The 17798-nt window shown below is 34.6% G+C and overlaps 1 protein-coding gene across 1 annotated transcript in view; it reads left to right on the plus strand.

The window, feature by feature from the left end:
* The window catches only part of EXOC6B (exocyst complex component 6B), a 595194-nt gene that overhangs the window by 322115 nt on the left and 255281 nt on the right, over positions 1 to 17798 (plus strand). Inside the window, exons 14-17 of the mRNA XM_012646509.1 lie at positions 1713 to 1818; positions 2682 to 2791; positions 7028 to 7139; positions 16381 to 16515. Coding sequence (XP_012501963.1) covers positions 1713 to 1818; positions 2682 to 2791; positions 7028 to 7139; positions 16381 to 16515 — 463 coding nt within the window. The remainder of the gene's footprint in view (positions 1 to 1712; positions 1819 to 2681; positions 2792 to 7027; positions 7140 to 16380; positions 16516 to 17798) is intronic.

Below are 17798 nucleotides of genomic sequence, written 5' to 3' on the forward strand. Positions count from 1 at the left end.
TCAGGGTATTATGAAGGTATAAACATTAAGGTTACACTTTATATCTTTGCCTCACCCAAGCAAGGGTTAGAGACATGCCCTTCCCCCCTACAATGCTCCCCATGTCCTTTAGTTGCGGGTTTACCCCCCCATCCCCCTAATCCCTGGAAAATATTACTGCCATGTGAGCCCCCTAGTGTTCATCAGTTAGTACCAATTTGATGGCGAGTACAAGTGGAGCCCATTCTTCCGATCTTGTGGTGCCTCACTTTGGATAATGGGCTTAAGTTTAATCCGGGAAAGTATAAGAGGTTCTAGATCACTGTCGTTTCTTATGATTGAGTAATATTCCATTGTATACATATACCAAATTTTAATAACCCAGTCATGGATTGACGGACACTTGAGTTGTTTCCACATCCTTGCAATAGTGAATTGTGCATCTTGCATCTTCTTAATTGCTTTTTTGGTTTTCTCTTGGAAGTTCATGCCTAGTTTACAACTCACTTATGGTAAGTGGCATTTGAGCCTTATGAATAATTCGGGCTTTGGGGAAGCCTTTTTTAAGGACTCACTCATGTTATTCCTCATTATCTTCTCTACACACAGAGTAGGGGCCTGTTACAGTCCAGTGTTTGAAGCCCATTATTTAAGTAGTTCTTGCAATATACATGCAATAATAAGAAAGTTATTTTGTTACATCTCCCATTCAAAAATGTCTCCTTGGACTGTTTTCTTGGCACATACTCTGTGTCAACTCATTTTAATTTCTTCTCTTTTTAAACCTTTACTCTTTCACTTTAAGTGATTTTCCTGCCTATTGCAAGACCCATTCCCCCATTAGCTTATCTTGTTTTCAAGTTCTTGTAGATTTAAGATCTTATGTTGTTCTTTTAACCTTACTCTTCAAAGTTTATGAACATATCCTCCACTATCAATTCATCTGTGTATTAATATAGATACTAATGTTTCTAAAACCCAGATTTATCTAATGTTATGATGATATTTAGGAGAGGGTTATCTCTATAGGAAGTTTGAAAACTAATAACATGGTATATCCATAGACGTAGATGCTTTGGATCTGATGTCTTCAGTGAATCTCTATTTTAATTTTGGTTATATAGTCCCTGCTTTTAGAGAACACCCAATCTAGTTAAGGAGGGAGAACTACAGATGAAAAAAATCATGATTAATATAGAGCAGTAGATGAAGTAAATGAATATAGTTTGGATTTATTATTGTTATTTTTCCTATTTGCCAATTTTTTAAAAATTTATTTTTACTGAGATAAAATAAATAATTTACCATCTTTATCATTTTTAAGTGTATAGTTCCATGGTAATAAATACAATTTATATTCTTTTTTTTTCCCCCTTCATCCCTCCTCCCCCTCCCCACCATTTGCCAATTTTGAAAGTTAGAATGGAAGATCTAGTACAGGGTTACTGTTGTTTATTTCTCACTTGCCTTAAACTTTTTTTGTCTCATTTGTAAATTTCAAATACTAGAAGTTCATATTTATAATTATGTTCCATTTGTTTCAGAGTGTAGGTTTCTTTGTGTCTTTTTAAAAAGACAGCCTTACCCAAAACCAAATAGCTGTGTTGTGGATTTAAGATCTGGGAAACAGTCATTTTGGGTTGGGGTATGTATACGATTATTGGAGTTCATCAGAAAATTATTTTAATTAACCACCACTCTCCCTTCCTTCCTTTCTTCCATTTTATTTATAGAAACATACTTGATTCAGACAACTACAGTCCCATACCAGTAACAAGTGAAGAGATGTATAAAAAGGTTGTAGGACAATTCCCATTCCAAGATACAGAGCTGGAAAAGGTAAGGAATGCTTTAAACTAAACTTCTTTGGTTTTGGCATCCTCTGAAAGCTTTCATTGGATCAATTTCATTGAAAGCATTACCTTCAACTCAGTGGCTTAGCACTCTAAAACACCTTCAGAGGACTCTTTCTGGGGTTTAGAGGAACAGAATTTCCTGATTAGGAAATCAGTAGATGGCTTTAAGTCCACATTATCTCTGAAATGTTTAGAGGATTACTGGCGATATTCTAATTTGGTTTACACTTTGAAATACTTGCTTTTATTATACTCTTAAGACATTTTCTCCCAAAAACATACAGTAAAATTTACTCTTTGTGGTATATAATTCTGCTGGTTTTGACAATGTATTGAGTCATGCATCTCCTACCACAGTAATGATACAGAACAGTTCTGTCATACCCTCATGCTGCCCCATTTTAATCAACCCCTCACCTAACCCCAGCCCCTGGAGACCACCAATCTATTCTCTATCTCTCTACTTTTACCTTTTTCAGAATGACATATAAATGGAACCATACAGTATGTAACCTTGAGACTGACTTCTTTGACTCAGCAAAATGCTTTTGAGATTCATCTAAGTTGGTGCATGTGTCGATAGTTCATTCCTTTTTATTTCTGAATGTATATTACAATTTGTTTATCCCTTTACATGATGAAGGACATTTGGATTATGGTTTGTTTAAATTTATGTCTTACTCTTTTTAGTATCCGAAAACTTTTAGGGACATTTTCTTAAATTTGAGGTTGTTAAGCAGATAGTTCACAGTGTCGAGAATGTTCTTTTTGAAATTTAAATAATTTATAAATATTTTCAATATTTGTTGTTTTGTGACTTGATTTCATTAATTCTTGCATTTACAGCAACCATTTCCCAAAAAGTTCCCTTTCTCTGAATTTGTGCCAAAAGTTTACAACCAAATTAAAGAATTTATCTACGCCTGTCTGAAGTTTTCAGAAGATCTTCATCTAAGGTATAATATGAAACAGTGGAAATACAACCAATGCTAAGATTGTGACTCTATATACATAAATATTCTGAAAAACTTTTGATATTCCCTTCAGCTTTGATTTTGAAAGTCTTAATATTAGCTCTTCAGTGCATGGCACTGCTATATTTATATAGTCATGATAAAAGGGAAAGTTGGTAACTTTTGAATAATTTTAAAAATTCATATTATTCATTCTATTCTCTACTATTTTCTTTACAGTAAGATTTGCACTTTAATCCTTTCTATTAAGGAGAATTCACTAGAAAATTATAGTATGACATACTAATTTTAATATTCTACTTGATGAAATTTTAAGGCCAGAAGAGAAATAGCAGATACAATTGTTTGGAAACATTATTGCTCTACATGTGTGTGTTTGCTTCTGTATGGCTAGAGTATAGGCCCCTTTGCCTCTTTATTCATTTATTGGTTTATTCATCATATACTATAGCTAACCTATTATTTGTCAGATGCTGCTTGGTACTGAAGACATTGAGACATTAACATGCTGAAAATACGATCCCTGTCTTCTAGGAGTACCTAGTCTAATTGAGGAACTAAACAATTAGTGATAAGTACTGGTGTATACAGCAGAAACATAGGAGCCAAGCCAAACACAAACTGAGGATGTTAGAAAAGGCTTCAGTAGGATAGGACATTTTATCTTTTGTTCAACACAATATCCCCTGCATCCAGCTCAGTAAATTTTTTTTGGAAAAATGAGTGAATGTATGAATGAATGGAAAATGTGGTATGCCAGGCTACCTTGAAAGTAAACATAATTAGAAAATAGTTTGAGTCACTTCTTTGATAGCTGTTATTACTAAGGAAAAAAAAATGAAACATAGAGTTTTTATGATTAGTCTTTTCTTTTCTCTAAAAATGAGATTGGTTTCATAGAAATATTCTCTTGAAAATGAGATTGTCTTTGGAAGTTACAAACCAAAACTACCCCTATGCAGGGTTTCCATCTCCCTCCCTTTTTGTCCCCATCCCATTGATCAACTGAGCACATATCAGAGAATGGTCTCTATAATATTCTTAGGTATGTTACCGTAGTTAAATTATTGCAAGTTCATTGCAAAATGACTTTTTCTGTCTTCTTTTGGAGGAAAGGTAACATAGAAAAGGGATAATGTCAGATGCCCTTTTCTTGCCTGAATATATTAAGTTTTTGCCTGAAAACTCCCTTTGACATGTTTCATGTTAACAAATTAAATATTCAACTCAAGGGGATTTTACAGCTGCATTTTACTCTTTGGTTGCCATTTATCTTATACCCTGGAATACGTTTACATTATAACCTGGAGTGACAGAGATCACTTTGTCAATCACAGCTATCTTACAGTAGGGGTTAATATGGAATATGAAAATATGTATAAAAACAATTGGTTCTCTTAAGTACAAGGTTCTCAAACTAAGAGAAATTACTGGACTGAGATTTTTATGTAGCTTTAAGGATAATTATGTTCTTAAATCAAACTTTCATTTTTTTCCTACAAGAATTTTCTCTTTATAAATATTGAAAAAATATGTAATGGCATGAATTCCGAAGACACGAAATTCTCTTTGAAACAAATATTTTTTAAAATAGCAAATAAATGGCATTTATATGGTAAAATAATGGTCTGTCATTTGCACTTGACCTTAAAAAACCAGAATATATATATATACACACACGCATACACATATGTATATACACAGAGAGAGAGATCTTTTTTACATTATAAAATTAGGTCTTTGTAAAGAATTTAGAGTATATAGAATAGCACAAAGAGGAAAAATTTAAAAGACCCAAAACTCTACCACATAGTAATAACACTTTATATATGGGGATTTTTTTTCTTTTAATCTTTCTTCCATGTGAATACATGCATACACACGGCACTTTTTTTTTTTTAACAAATTATTGTGAGATACTTCTGTTTCTGTCTATAGTATAGAGTGTTACTTCCTCTCTAACAATGAGAAAAAAACAGATAAGCTACAAAATTAAAACTTTTCTGGAACCCATTAGACAGCTGAAGTTACTAGGCAACTATGTAGGCTGAAACCCAAGATGGGACTGGTTCCTCTAAGGAGAGGCAGGACGCACAGACTCCCCGACTTGTGGCAGAACAAGGGAGAAACACCATAGAAGCGAGAAAGGGAGAATCAACTAAAGTCTTAATGGATTGCTAAGAGCTTTGTGTGAACTAGCATGACTATATAGAATCCTTGGTTGGGAGTCCCAGACCCAGGGGGAAATTACACTCACTCATATGAGCTTTTCCATTGATCTTCGCTGGGTGTGCAAGAGAAAGTTTGGATGCTACATGGGAGATCAGAGAGATCCACTGATGATGTCACAGGCATTGGAGAAAGGGATCAGCCACTGCCATGGGAAAGACATGAAGTTCTACTTCCCCCCTGTGTGAACCCTTCACTCATACAGAATGAAAACTTTGCGGCACTGGGGAAATGGCAGAAAACCCTGCCTCTATGCAGAGCACAGGAAAAGACCCATTTTACTGCAGGAAGGATTGAAGAAAAAGAAACTTTCTACCCTGGGAGAAGAAGGGTAGGAAATAGTCTTGTCTCTGAGATCTTATACCAATACCATTAGAGGTCTTCCACCATTGGGAGAGGGACAGAAAACTCCTATACTAGATCCACTATAGATACAAAGCAGAGTTTGGCCATCACTGGAAGGAGGAGCAGGGATGTTGATCAAGCTCCAGCCCTAAGCACCAGGCACACAGAGATACCGAAGACTGAGGATGGCCGGGACAAAAGAGAAAATACCTTGATTCCCACTAACAGCTTAGCAAAAACTGAGTGACAAGTGGCAGCATTCTACCACTGGATGATGACCAAGAATGTAAAAAGAGAGATCTCTTCTGTGTTGGAGGCATACAGGTATAACTGAGAGCTGTGGATGGTACAGAAACATTCTGAAAAACCCTCAGGGATGCTAGTACCATATTAGGCTCATTCTATCATTAGACGAATTTGAAAACTGTGAGGCACTGAGGGTAACCATAGCAAAAACAAAACCCAAACCCCGCTCAACTCCTACTTATATTGATTCATCTCCCACACTAATGGCCCAATACAAGGAAAGATATGGTGATTTACAAGCACAAATATTGTCTACCTCAGCCTCTATTGTTTTATACAAGATGTCCAACCTTCAGTCAAAAATATGAGACATGCAAAAAAGCAATTAAAAATAACTAATTGTCAAGCAACAATGATATTAACAGAACCAGACTCAGAGATGACCAGATGGTTAGAACTGTCACTTAGGGACTTTAAAATACCACGTGCTTGAAAATATAGGAAGTTTTAGCAGACAGATGGAAATTATGGGAAAGTGTCAAATGGAAATGCTTGAAATAAGAAACAATTTTAGAAATGAACAGTTCCTTTGAGGGGCTCACCAGTAGAATTGACGTAGCTGAGGGAAAGAATCAGTGAACTTAAACATAGGTCAATAGACGTTACCCAAACTGACACACAAAGAGAAAAAAAGTTGAAAGAAATAGAACCAAGTGCCCAAGATCTGTGGCTGCAGTTGTGAACAGTAGATTCAAGAAGGAAAAGACTGAAAAAACAGGGAAGAAGGAATATTTGAAGAGATAATGTCTGAGAGTATTCTCAAAATAATGAAAGATGTCAAATAAGAAATTCAAGATTTTTAGAACCCAATTCAGATAAACAATAGTAGCAACAACAAACCAATGAAAAAATTAAAAAAAAAATTTTTTTCTTTTCTCAAGTATCACGGTGAATTACACAAACAAAAATACTTAAAGACATCATATTCAAACTGGTGAAAATGAAAGACAGAGAATGTTTAGAAGGCATTCATAAAAACAAACATTACATGCAGGCATAATGGTAAGATTTACAGTAGACTTCTCGTCTGAAACTATACAAGCCGGAGATAATGGAGTAACATCCTTGAAGTACTCAAAGAAAAAAGAAATCAAGCCAGAATTTTATAGACAGCAAAATAATTTTCAAAAATGAAGGCAACATAATTTTTTTCCAGCAAACAAAAGCTGAGAGAGTTTGTTAAAGTACTTTTTATGGCATACAATAAATATTATTTCCTGCTGCTGCTGCTATTATTATTATTTTGTTATTATTACTACAAGTACCATTGACACTCTGATGGTTTACCAAAATAATTCTGCTACCTATGATGACTGATTCTTAACACTTCTTTTTCAGCTCGACTGAAGTTGATGACATGATTCGTAAGTCAACAAACCTATTGTTAACCAGGACTCTGAGCAACTCTCTGCAGAATGTCATTAAAAGGAAGAATATTGGGCTTACTGAGGTAAAGCTCCTCGTAATGAAGGCAGCCAAGCTAATATGTGAACAGATATCCTAAGTTGTAGGCCTTATGTGTGAATTAATTATAACTTTCTACATGGTCTATCATGCTTTTCTTGATAGACTCCTAATGGTAAAAGTACAAAATGAAATCTCTGTTCTTTTTTTGGTCACCTTTGAAAAATCTATTATTTTTTCTAAAAAGTCACTTCCCCCCACCCTTCTTTCATTGTTTTCACCATCTTAACTGATTTTCCTTTCTGATGTTGTTGGAATTTGTATTATTTACCATTGATTGTATAAAAAAAAATTTGGTTGGAGAATATAGTCAAATCAGGTTCCTATCCAAATAAATGGATATATACAACATAGAATGTGAAATCACATTTTGCCTGCATCAATTATTGATGCCAAGAATACTGGCACTCATAGTTCTTGATTGGTGTCAGACTCAGCTTTTGTTTTTGAGGTATCTCATGTATACGAATGGTAAATTACTCTTTATCAGCATCTAATCAGTTTGACAAAAGGACTAGGGATTTGAGATTCAGGAAACATGTGAGAAAGGCAATCTTCACATTTCTGAGGAAGTTTATGCAATCTCATAAAGAGAGGAAGGACATTGTACATATGTTGAGAATAATATCTTAGCAAACTGAAGATTTGACCCATTGGTGTGTATTCCTAAAATTTAGAAAGATGTAAAGTTGTTTTTGTCTTGGAAATCCAGAATTGCATAGTAGCAGTCAACCTGTCATTCACTGGAAGTTATAGTGCCAAAAGAGAGAACTTAGAAGAATTTTTTTCACTGGGAAAGGGAAAGGCTGTTGGCCATTTGTTTTACTTACAGAGGTGGCATAGTTTGAAAGTCAGTTGCTCTAGGAAAAATTAACATTTTCAAATATACACTGCCAAAGAGTATGGTGACTTATATTTTGAAAGGATCACATTGACCATGGTATTGAGAATAAACTGCAGGGTGGAAACAGGGAGACCAGTTAGGGGGTTATAACAATAATCCAGGAGATTTGATAGAAGCCTGGGTGGCAGCCATGGACAATGATAAGATTTTAAGTGTAGAGCCACCATGTTTTTCTGATGATTGATTGTAAAAGAAGAAAGTGAGAAGTTGAAGATAATTCCAAGAATTTTTTGACTTGAGCAACTAAAAGGCTGTATATACCATGAACTATGATGGAAAAAACTTCAGAGCTAAATTTGGGGTAGGGGATGATTGGGAATTCAATTTTGGACATATTCAATTTTTAGTGTTTATTAGGTATACAGGCTGAGATATTGAATAAGTAGTTGTACATAGGAATTTAGAGTTTGGGAGAGAGGTTTGGTATGGAGATAAAAATATGGAAGCATATAAATAATATTTATAACCACAGAACTGGGTAATATTACTAAGGGAATGAATAAAGATTCATTTATTTATAAGAAAAGAGAAGAGAAGGGGATGAAGGACTAAACTCTTTGGCACTGTAATATTAAGAAGTCAGGAGAGAAGAGGAACTAGCAAAAGAGATAGGGAAAGAGCCACCAGGGAAGTTGGGAAAAAACAAAAGCAGGAGAGGATAGTGTCTTGGAAGCCAAATAGAGAAAGTATATGAAGAAGGAGGGAGTGATCAACTATGAAGAATACTGCTGGTAGATAAGCTGAAGATTAAGAATTACCATTGGAGTTAGCAACTTGGAGTAAGTTGTGACCTTGATGAGAGCACTTTTAATATTTAGGTAATTTAAATATGAAATGTCTGATTTCAAATCAAAAGTGTAATTTATTATATGTCAAACAAGAACCAGTATAATTAATCAAAGTATGTGCCTAAACTATTGACATAGTTTTGCCATCGTAAGAGTAGCTGATGAACATGGTGGATGACAGAGAGTTTCCAAGTCTGGCTTCTGTAGTTTGAACAGTGTTGTTTGTGCAACATGCTGTCAGTCCAGTGTTGTCTTGCAAGAGGATTGGCCTGTCTCTATTGACCAGTCTCAGCTGTTTAATCATAAGCATCCACATCATTTCATCCAAGTGGTTGCAGTAGACATCTGCTGTAATCAATTGATCAGGTTTCATGTAGCTGTAGTGGATAATACCAGTGCTGGACCACCAAACAGACACCATTAGCTTTTTTTGATGAATATTCGGTTTTGGACTGTGTTTCGGCACTTCATATTTATCCAGCCATCGTGCTGAACACTTGAAATTGTCGAAAAGAATCTATTTTGTGTCATATGTAACAATACAGTATAGAAATGGTTTGCCTTTATGTCGTGACAGCAAAGAAAGGCAAGCTTTGAGACGATTTTTCCATTGACGCTTGTGGAACCCATCTATCCAGCTTATTTACCTTGCCAATTTGTTTTAAATGGTCCAATATTGTTGGAATAGTAACGTCAAACCTTGCTGCTAATTCATGCATGGGTCGAGATGGATTCGCTTCCACTACAGCTTTTGGCTCATCATTATCCACCTTAGTCTCAGTTCGGCCACGTGGCTCATTTTCAAGATTAAAGTCACCAGAATGGAACTTCTCAAGCCATCAACATACTGTGCATTCATTAACCACATCCTTCCCTAACACTTTGTTGATATTTTGAGCTGTCTGTGCTGCATTGGTTCCATGGCAGAACTCATACTCGAAAATAACATGAATTTTTGACTTTTCCATGCTTTCACAAAAATTGTTCTTAAAAAAAAATGAAAGATAATCATAAGCCAAAAAGTGCATTTGAAAGAGTGAGGATGTATCTTCACGATAAAAATAAAACAAGAAATGTCAAAGTGAAATGTCAGAGATACTAATTGTCAAACTTAGTACTTAAGGAAATCGGACATTTGATACTTAATAACCTTAATAAAATGGTGGTGGGAAACTCTTGATGGAGTAGGTTTGAAAGAGAATGGGTCCTGTAAAGAAGAATTTCAAATAATTTATATAGATACTACCTCCTCAAGGAGGTGAGTGTAAGCTTCGTGACTTGGTTCCAAAAAGTAGAGTGTGGAAGGAGGGAAAAAGTAACTTTGCAGTGAAGAAACCTGGCAAATGCTAGTTTGGTCAAGTGATCAAGGTCAACATTATCAGTGACAAATTATGTTGATAGCATGTACCTGTGACGTGATTTGATGAGAGGGAAATTTGCCTCTGTGGTCTCCCTCCCAAAACCCACAAGTTCAGTCTAACCATGAGAAAAACGTTAAACAAAAACAAATTGAAAGACATTCTATAATATACCTGACTAGTACTTCTTAAAACTTAGCATCATCAAAAAGAAGGAAAGTCTGAGAAACTATCACAGACCAGAGGAGGCTAAGGAGATATGATGAGTAAATGTAATATGGTATCTTGTATGGGATCCTGAAGTAGATAAGGAACATTAGGGGAAAACTAGTGAAGTGTAAATAAAGTGTGTAGTAATGTGCCAATGTTGGTTCCTTAGTTGTGCCAAGTTATGGTACCATGTACCATATGTACATACTGTATACCATAGTAACATGAGATGTTAACAGTAGGAGAAGCTGGATGAGTATATGGGAATTCTTAGCAACTTTTTATAAATATAAATATAAAACTGTGCTAAAATCAAGAGTTATATAAATAAAAAAATTAAAGAATGGGAAGAGAGGAATTGGAGATAGCAAATATAAGACAGCTCTTTTGGAGAATTGTGTTACAAAGGAAAGGAAGGAAATGGGGTGATAACTGTCAGGGGAAGTGGGTTAAGAAAAGGTTTTTAGTTTTATTTTTTAATGGGAGAAATAACAGCATATTATTTAGGATGGAAATGATACAGTGGAGAGCAAAATAATTGATGACATAGGAGAAAGTGCAAAATCTCTGGAGTACTGTTATTGCATAGAAAGTTTAGGATCTAATACACAATCAAAGGGACTTGTGTTCGGTAGTGTCAAGTTTGCCTCTGGTAACAGATAAGAATCAGAGTATATGGATGCAAATGGTAGTGGTTGGGAATATGTTATGGTGACATGCTCCGAATGCTCAGTTTTCCCAGTGAAAGCAAGGTCGTTAGCTGAAAGCGGGGATGGGACAACAAGCGTGGGAGTTGAAGGAGAAAGATGTGATGTAGTCCTCTGAGGACATGGAAAAGAAAATTGATTTGTGCTAGATAATGTGATTATTTGGTAGCATTTAATGCCCAGTCTTTACTAGTTGATTCGAATTAAAGTGAGACTAGCCAGCATGATTGCGTATTTCCTCAAACCATAGTTAGCTGGAAGCTATAATAAATTAGTTCATATCAAAACTAGTTCTCAGACATTGAGTATATATTAAACCTTATACCTTATTATTTATATTAGTATTTATATTTAACTATTTATATTTATTATTTCTTTGATATAACATTAGTATTATTATCCCAATTTTAAGATGATGAAAGACAGTGAATAATTTTCCTTAAGGCTAATCAGTAAGTAGTTTGAAATAAAATTTGAGATAACTTTGGAAATGTTTTCTTTTAAAATAAGATTTGAAATAAGCTTTGAAATTATATTTTTAAAAAATTCTTAGGCCAGGTGAGGTGGCTTATGCCTGTAATCCTAGCACTTTTGGTAGGCCAAGGCAGGAGGATCACTTGAGGCCAGGAGTTCAAGACCATCCTAAGCAAGAGTGAGACCCCATCTCTACAAAATGGAAAAATCAGCCGGGCATGGTGGCACATGCCTGTAGTCCCAGCTACTTGGGAGGCTGAGGCAGAAGGATCGCTTCAGCCCAGGAATTTGAGGTTGAGCTATGATGACACCACTGCACTTGCCTGGGTGACAGAGCAAGACCCTGTCTCAAAAAAAATTCAAATTCTAATCTCTGCTGTTCTCATGCTATGTTAATTTTAAAATATCAGTATCACAGAGAGAAAGGAAATAAACCAGTTTATTAATCTCAGAATACAAGAGTGTTAGTTAATTTGAAAGAAAGTTTTAACATGAATCAAAGGAAATTCTACTTCTTTGTGAACAGTGTATTGATAGAAAGGCTTAAGATATAAATTGGATTAAAAAGAATTTATATAATATAGATAGAGCAAAATTATATCTTCACTTTAAATTCCTTCTAAAATGTCATTTCCTTAAAGAAGCCTTTTTTGACCACCTTATTCAAAATAGCTGAGACCTGTCATCACCATGTAGCTCCTTAGCCTCACTTCTATTCACGGTGCTTATTATAGTATAAATATTATACTATATGTTTATATGCATACGTGTTTACCATAATCTTTATGAGGCCAGAGACTTTGTCTCTCTTGGGTACAATTGTGGATTGTTGTATCCCAATCCCTTGGCACATAGGAGGTTGTTAATTGATGAAAGAAAGAAGAAAGAAGGAAAGAAAGTAGGCAGGTCAGTTCTTAGGGTAAAATTTAAAGTAGTTCAGAATTCCTGTTAGTGATACTATATTGGGTATTTATGTTTTTATGATCATAAGGGTGCCCCAGGAGACTTGAAGAAATGACCAAGGCTTTGCATTCATTCTTTGTTTTTGTATAATTTAGATTGATGACTATATGACTATATTATTATTTATTAATATCTCCCACATACCACTTACCTCCACTCCCTGTTATTATCAGTTATGATATTGTTCACATTGTTAAAATGTTTTATACTTAAGTCTTATCAAATATAAATTTTGTACTAGAACTTGGAATTTGGAACTAGTAGTTCCATGTATTTTATTATTTTATGTATTTATTCATGGAGATATTATAAAATGAATGGTTTACACAGTTTTTTGTACCCCGACGAAATGGAGATCAAATCCCTTGATGTCTTGGGGATAGCTCATTTTTGTGAATGAGAACCAATGCTGCTATTTAGTTCTTTGTCATCTTGCAAATTTAACAGTTGAGAGGCATTGATGGTGTGGAGAGGAGTGTGACTTCTCATTTTCTTGCTTTGGATTAGTCCTTTTGAAGCTTACTTGTATTGAATTTTCTTCTTTTGGAAACATACTAATAGCAGTTCTGTTAATAATATAAGGAGATGTGTATACTTCAAAAGTAATTTATAGTTGAGAGTGGAAATCTTTTCTTGGAATTTAGGTCTTAGTTTTGACCTTTGGAAGATGACGACATTTTCTTTTCTGGAGTTTGTCAAGAATAGAACATCTGTCATCATGGTTCAGGTTCCACAGTGGTGTTGGGAGCAAGTTTGGAGCACAAATGACCTCCACAATGTACTCTGTGTCTTTCTCAATAGATTCTGTCTGATGTGGGAAAGGAGAGACAGAAAAATTTTCTAATTCTTAATGGTTTTTAACTTAAGTAACTTCTGTCATTTAGTTGTGAGAGGTGGTTGTTTGCTTTATAGTATTCTTTTTTTGGACGATTCTCATAGAACTTTGTATAAGAGATAACAAATATCTGATCTGTTGTTAATTTCATGTCCTTGAAACTGTGTTCAAGATAGTTTGGATTGCTGCAGTGGTATAATTTATAAGAAGATTGGGAAGTAAGGGTTAAAAATATCATCGAAGGAGCTCAAACTCAGATGGAAGTTGATATCTGAAATTGCTTTATTTAATCCTTAAGTTCAAAATTACCCCCCAAATTCTGGCTTTACATTTGTAAATGCCCTTGTAAGGATCTTGGTAGCTGTCATTCAAGAGTAGAGATCACTTAGACCTCATTAACAGACAATATTCCCTCTGAAAATGACATGGTATCTACTGTAATCCTAGAGGATTTTAATAGTCTATTCTATGCTCAGCAATGAAACATTTCAAAAGTGACTGACAGCCAATTGATGTAATTCATGTTGATCTTTTGTGTTGACAGATCTCTAAAAAGTCATGGGAAATTACTACTGTACCCAGTGAAGCCGCCTCCTTTTTTTTCTTTTAACTGCCAATATCCTGCAAAACAGGACAATTTTCTCTTTGACTGCCACTGTTTTTTATTTCAATAACATGACACGATTCCTCCTTATTATTAGGATTTCTTTTGATAGACAGAATGTGTTCCCTATAGGTAATGTTAATTTTAAAATAGAAATTTTTCAGTTCTCCAAATTAACCCTCTTCATTTTCTAACTTCCACATCAAGACAACCTTGCCAGTAGCCACATTCCCACTCATGAAGAAGAATGATTTAATTTAGAAAATTTAAATGATTTTAGTTCTCATCTGAAGGAGAAAATGATGAAAGGAAGAGGCTGATGAATTGCTTATTTTGTTGAATATTTTTCCCTAGAGCACTCTAAAGTTAAAATGTTGATGTTTTGAATAATTTTATAGGAGACAGTAATCTTGTGTCCAAAACTCAAAGTCTCCAAATTCAAATGGTTACTAAAGCATTATCATTATGAGTTGACATATATTGTTTGAGAATGAACTGTGTGCTTTAACCCTGTGTTGGGTGTTGTGGAGGTGGTTAAGAACATACTTTCTGATTATAGTCTTATTCGTATTTTTTATTAATATTCCACAATATGATACAATGATTCTTCTTAAGTATAATCCCAACCTTTAAACTTGTTTTTAAATATCATTGTTTGTAAACACATGTAGTACCTCCCTTCATCTTTAGTTCCAATTTCTCCTTTGTGTCAACTACACACCCACCCCCACCTGACTATCTCACTAGACTAAAAGAAGACCTAAATTCGTCCATAAGCTTATACACCATAATTCTGCCCACCTGCCACAACCCTGCCACCATTCTTGTGAAAATGAAAAGTTAAAGATGTAGAAAAGAGAGACAAAAAAAGATTCCTTTCTATTTCCTTTATATATTTCTTTTATACTCTGGGGAATATGAGTAGTTTCATAGTTAAGAAATAAATAATAGGTACCATTTTGCTTTCTCTTTTCCTTGTCTACAGTGAGTAGAATCAAATATGGAAAGGTCTAGATGATGGCAGAGCCAGAATCTGGTATTTCAGCCTAATGTACACAAACTTGCAGCACTCCAGGGCTGCCATCTTACGCTCATGCTAAAAAGCACTGGAAGAAGTCATTTAGATGAGTCCATAATTTGACTTCGATTTGAGTATTAGTTTCATTTAGGTTATATGATCTAGAGAAATCACTTCATTTTCATTTCTGTTATGATAAAATGGAAGTTATAATTGTGTCCATTTAACTACTTCTCCAGGTTTATGGGAAGACAGCGTAAAAAAATGAATTGTGAAGTTCTTTACAAACGTTTATTCTATACAGACAATAATAGTTACTCTTCCTTATCCTCCTCCTCAATTAATTTATAGAAGATAACTTTTTATCTTACCGGTAACATAATTTTTTAAGGCTCTCTTCTGTATGAGAAAAGGGAAATAGTGTTAACAGAATATTTATTTATTTAAGCATATTTAGGGGGTACGAATGGTTTTTTGTTCCATGGATACATTGTATAGTGGAGAAGTCTAGGCTTTTAGGTTACCTGTCACCCTAATAATGTGCATTGTACCCAATAGGTAATGTTTCATCCCACGCCATCCTTCCTCTTCTGAGTCTCCACTGTTCATTATGTTGCTCTGTATGAATGAATATCCATTGCTTAGCTCCCACTCATAAGTGAGAATATGCAGTGTTTGGTTTTTTTGTTCCTGTTACTTCACTTGGGATAATGGCCTCCAGTTCCACTCAAGAACAACAAATATTTAATTCTCCCAGTAACTCTGTGGGTTAGAAATTATTATTAACATTTTACAGATAAAGAAACAGGCTTAGAAAAGTTAAGAAACTTTCCCAAGATCTGTAATTTGTAAGTGGTTAAGTTCCTGGTTTCTGTGACTTCCATACCCATGTTCTTTCTTCCATAAACTAATGTAGTCTGTTAATAAGCTGCAATCTGTTCTATTAACAACATCTCTCTGTTCATCATGCCTAATTTTGAAACTTCTTGTTGCCATTTAAGTTATTCTTCTTCTTTTAGTGCGAGTTCATTTATTTAATTCATTTGGCAATTATTTATTGGCAAGCACTATACTGAACACTAGCAATTTTTGTTCTTAGTCTAGTCCTTTTTAAATATAAGAAAACATGTTTAAAAAGAGTGACAAGTGTTCCCATAATAGGGGGAAATACAAAACGTTTTGGGATGCCAGGAAAGTGTCAGGTAAGGGAGTAACAGGTAAGCCCATGCTTTAACATACCCATTGCAGAATATGGATGGCCTTTGCCGTCATACCTTTCGTTTGCCTTTTACCCCCAGATCCATATTGAGCCATTCATCCTGGGGTGAATAGTCAAATGACTTTTACATGTGCTTGTTATTTCCAGCTGGTCCAGATTATTATCAATACGACACACTTGGAGAAATCCTGTAAGTACTTGGAGGAATTCATCACCAATATCACTAATGTGCTTCCAGAGACAGTTCACACTACCAAGCTCTATGGAACCACAACTTTTAAGGTGAGAGCCCCTAGAGTACTGCGGAACTGCTTCTGATGTGCACACTCTAAGGCATTCTACTGAACATGACTTTGTTTCCGCAGGATGATTTATAACATGCTCTTGAGAATAAGTACTTACCATGGTTTTTGTTTCCTTTCTCTATTTTCTTAGAAAAAATAAGTACTAGTTTTGGGGTGTTTAAACTAAAAAACAAAATAAAACAAACAAACAAAAAATACGCTACAACTGTGTCCTCTAAACTGTTCCCTATATTTTGTACATGAAAATCACCATTTCCTAAGTTGACCCTCATCACAGTCAAGAGTTCTTAAGTATGATCTAGATAATTGTGGTTATAGCTGACATCAATATTAGTTAAAATTTCCTACTTAGCTATCCCCTCCTCTCTGTATCCTGTGACCAATTTTTTTAGTCTTAATTTTTAGCGAGGACTTTCTGTCCCTTGCTATTACAGTTAGCAATTTTATGATAATCTCACAAGGATGCAACATTAGTTTTGATCTAGTATTGGATCAAATGGGGAAAAATGACATTCTTGTAGAGTGAAAGGATAGATAGTAGATGAGTTTCTGGAGGGTAAATGCCTTAACTTAGAAGAGCCTTAATAAACTTAAACGTTATATTGGCATGTGAGCTTTAAATAGGTATTAAGCAGAAAAAGCAACAGGGCAACATTTCAGACATTAAAAAGATAGATCTAACTTATATGTTTATGTTGTTTTTTTTGTTTATGTTGTTGTTTTGAATGTTTTAGTTTTGAAACATACTGTGTCACCCTTTTGAAAACTGGAAGTTGATTTTAATTAAATATACAATTGGAGAGTTGAAACCATGATTTATGTCCCCTAGTGTCTATTTTTCCCAATCATTTTGTTCCCTTTCTCTATATTTTGGTACTTTCTTTTGAGAGTAGGCATAAGAGAGGAAATCCAATTTGATTCATACTGCTGTTGTATTTGAGAGGTAAAAATTGTTGGTATGACTTAACTATTTTTCTGTTGTAAGAAAAAAATATAATGTTGGACCACAAAATATTCTTTTTTGTACCTATGTGATTAGGCCATCTGCTAGACTGAGTTACACATTTATTAAATGACCATTGATTATTCGTTTTAAATTACCAACAAAATTGCTTAAAAAAATTTATTATAGATCATGTTATGTTTATAACTTCCAAATTTCTCAATAATGTGTAATTATATTAATAACGAGGCTCTTTCAGTGAGGAAAAGAATTACTTAATAAAGAGGCACTGAGAATGAGTACAAAAACATAACAAG

This window comes from Propithecus coquereli, unplaced genomic scaffold (genome assembly GCF_000956105.1).
Source record: "Propithecus coquereli isolate 6110/MARCELLA unplaced genomic scaffold, Pcoq_1.0 Scaffold243, whole genome shotgun sequence".
Lineage (NCBI taxonomy): Eukaryota > Metazoa > Chordata > Mammalia > Primates > Indriidae > Propithecus > Propithecus coquereli.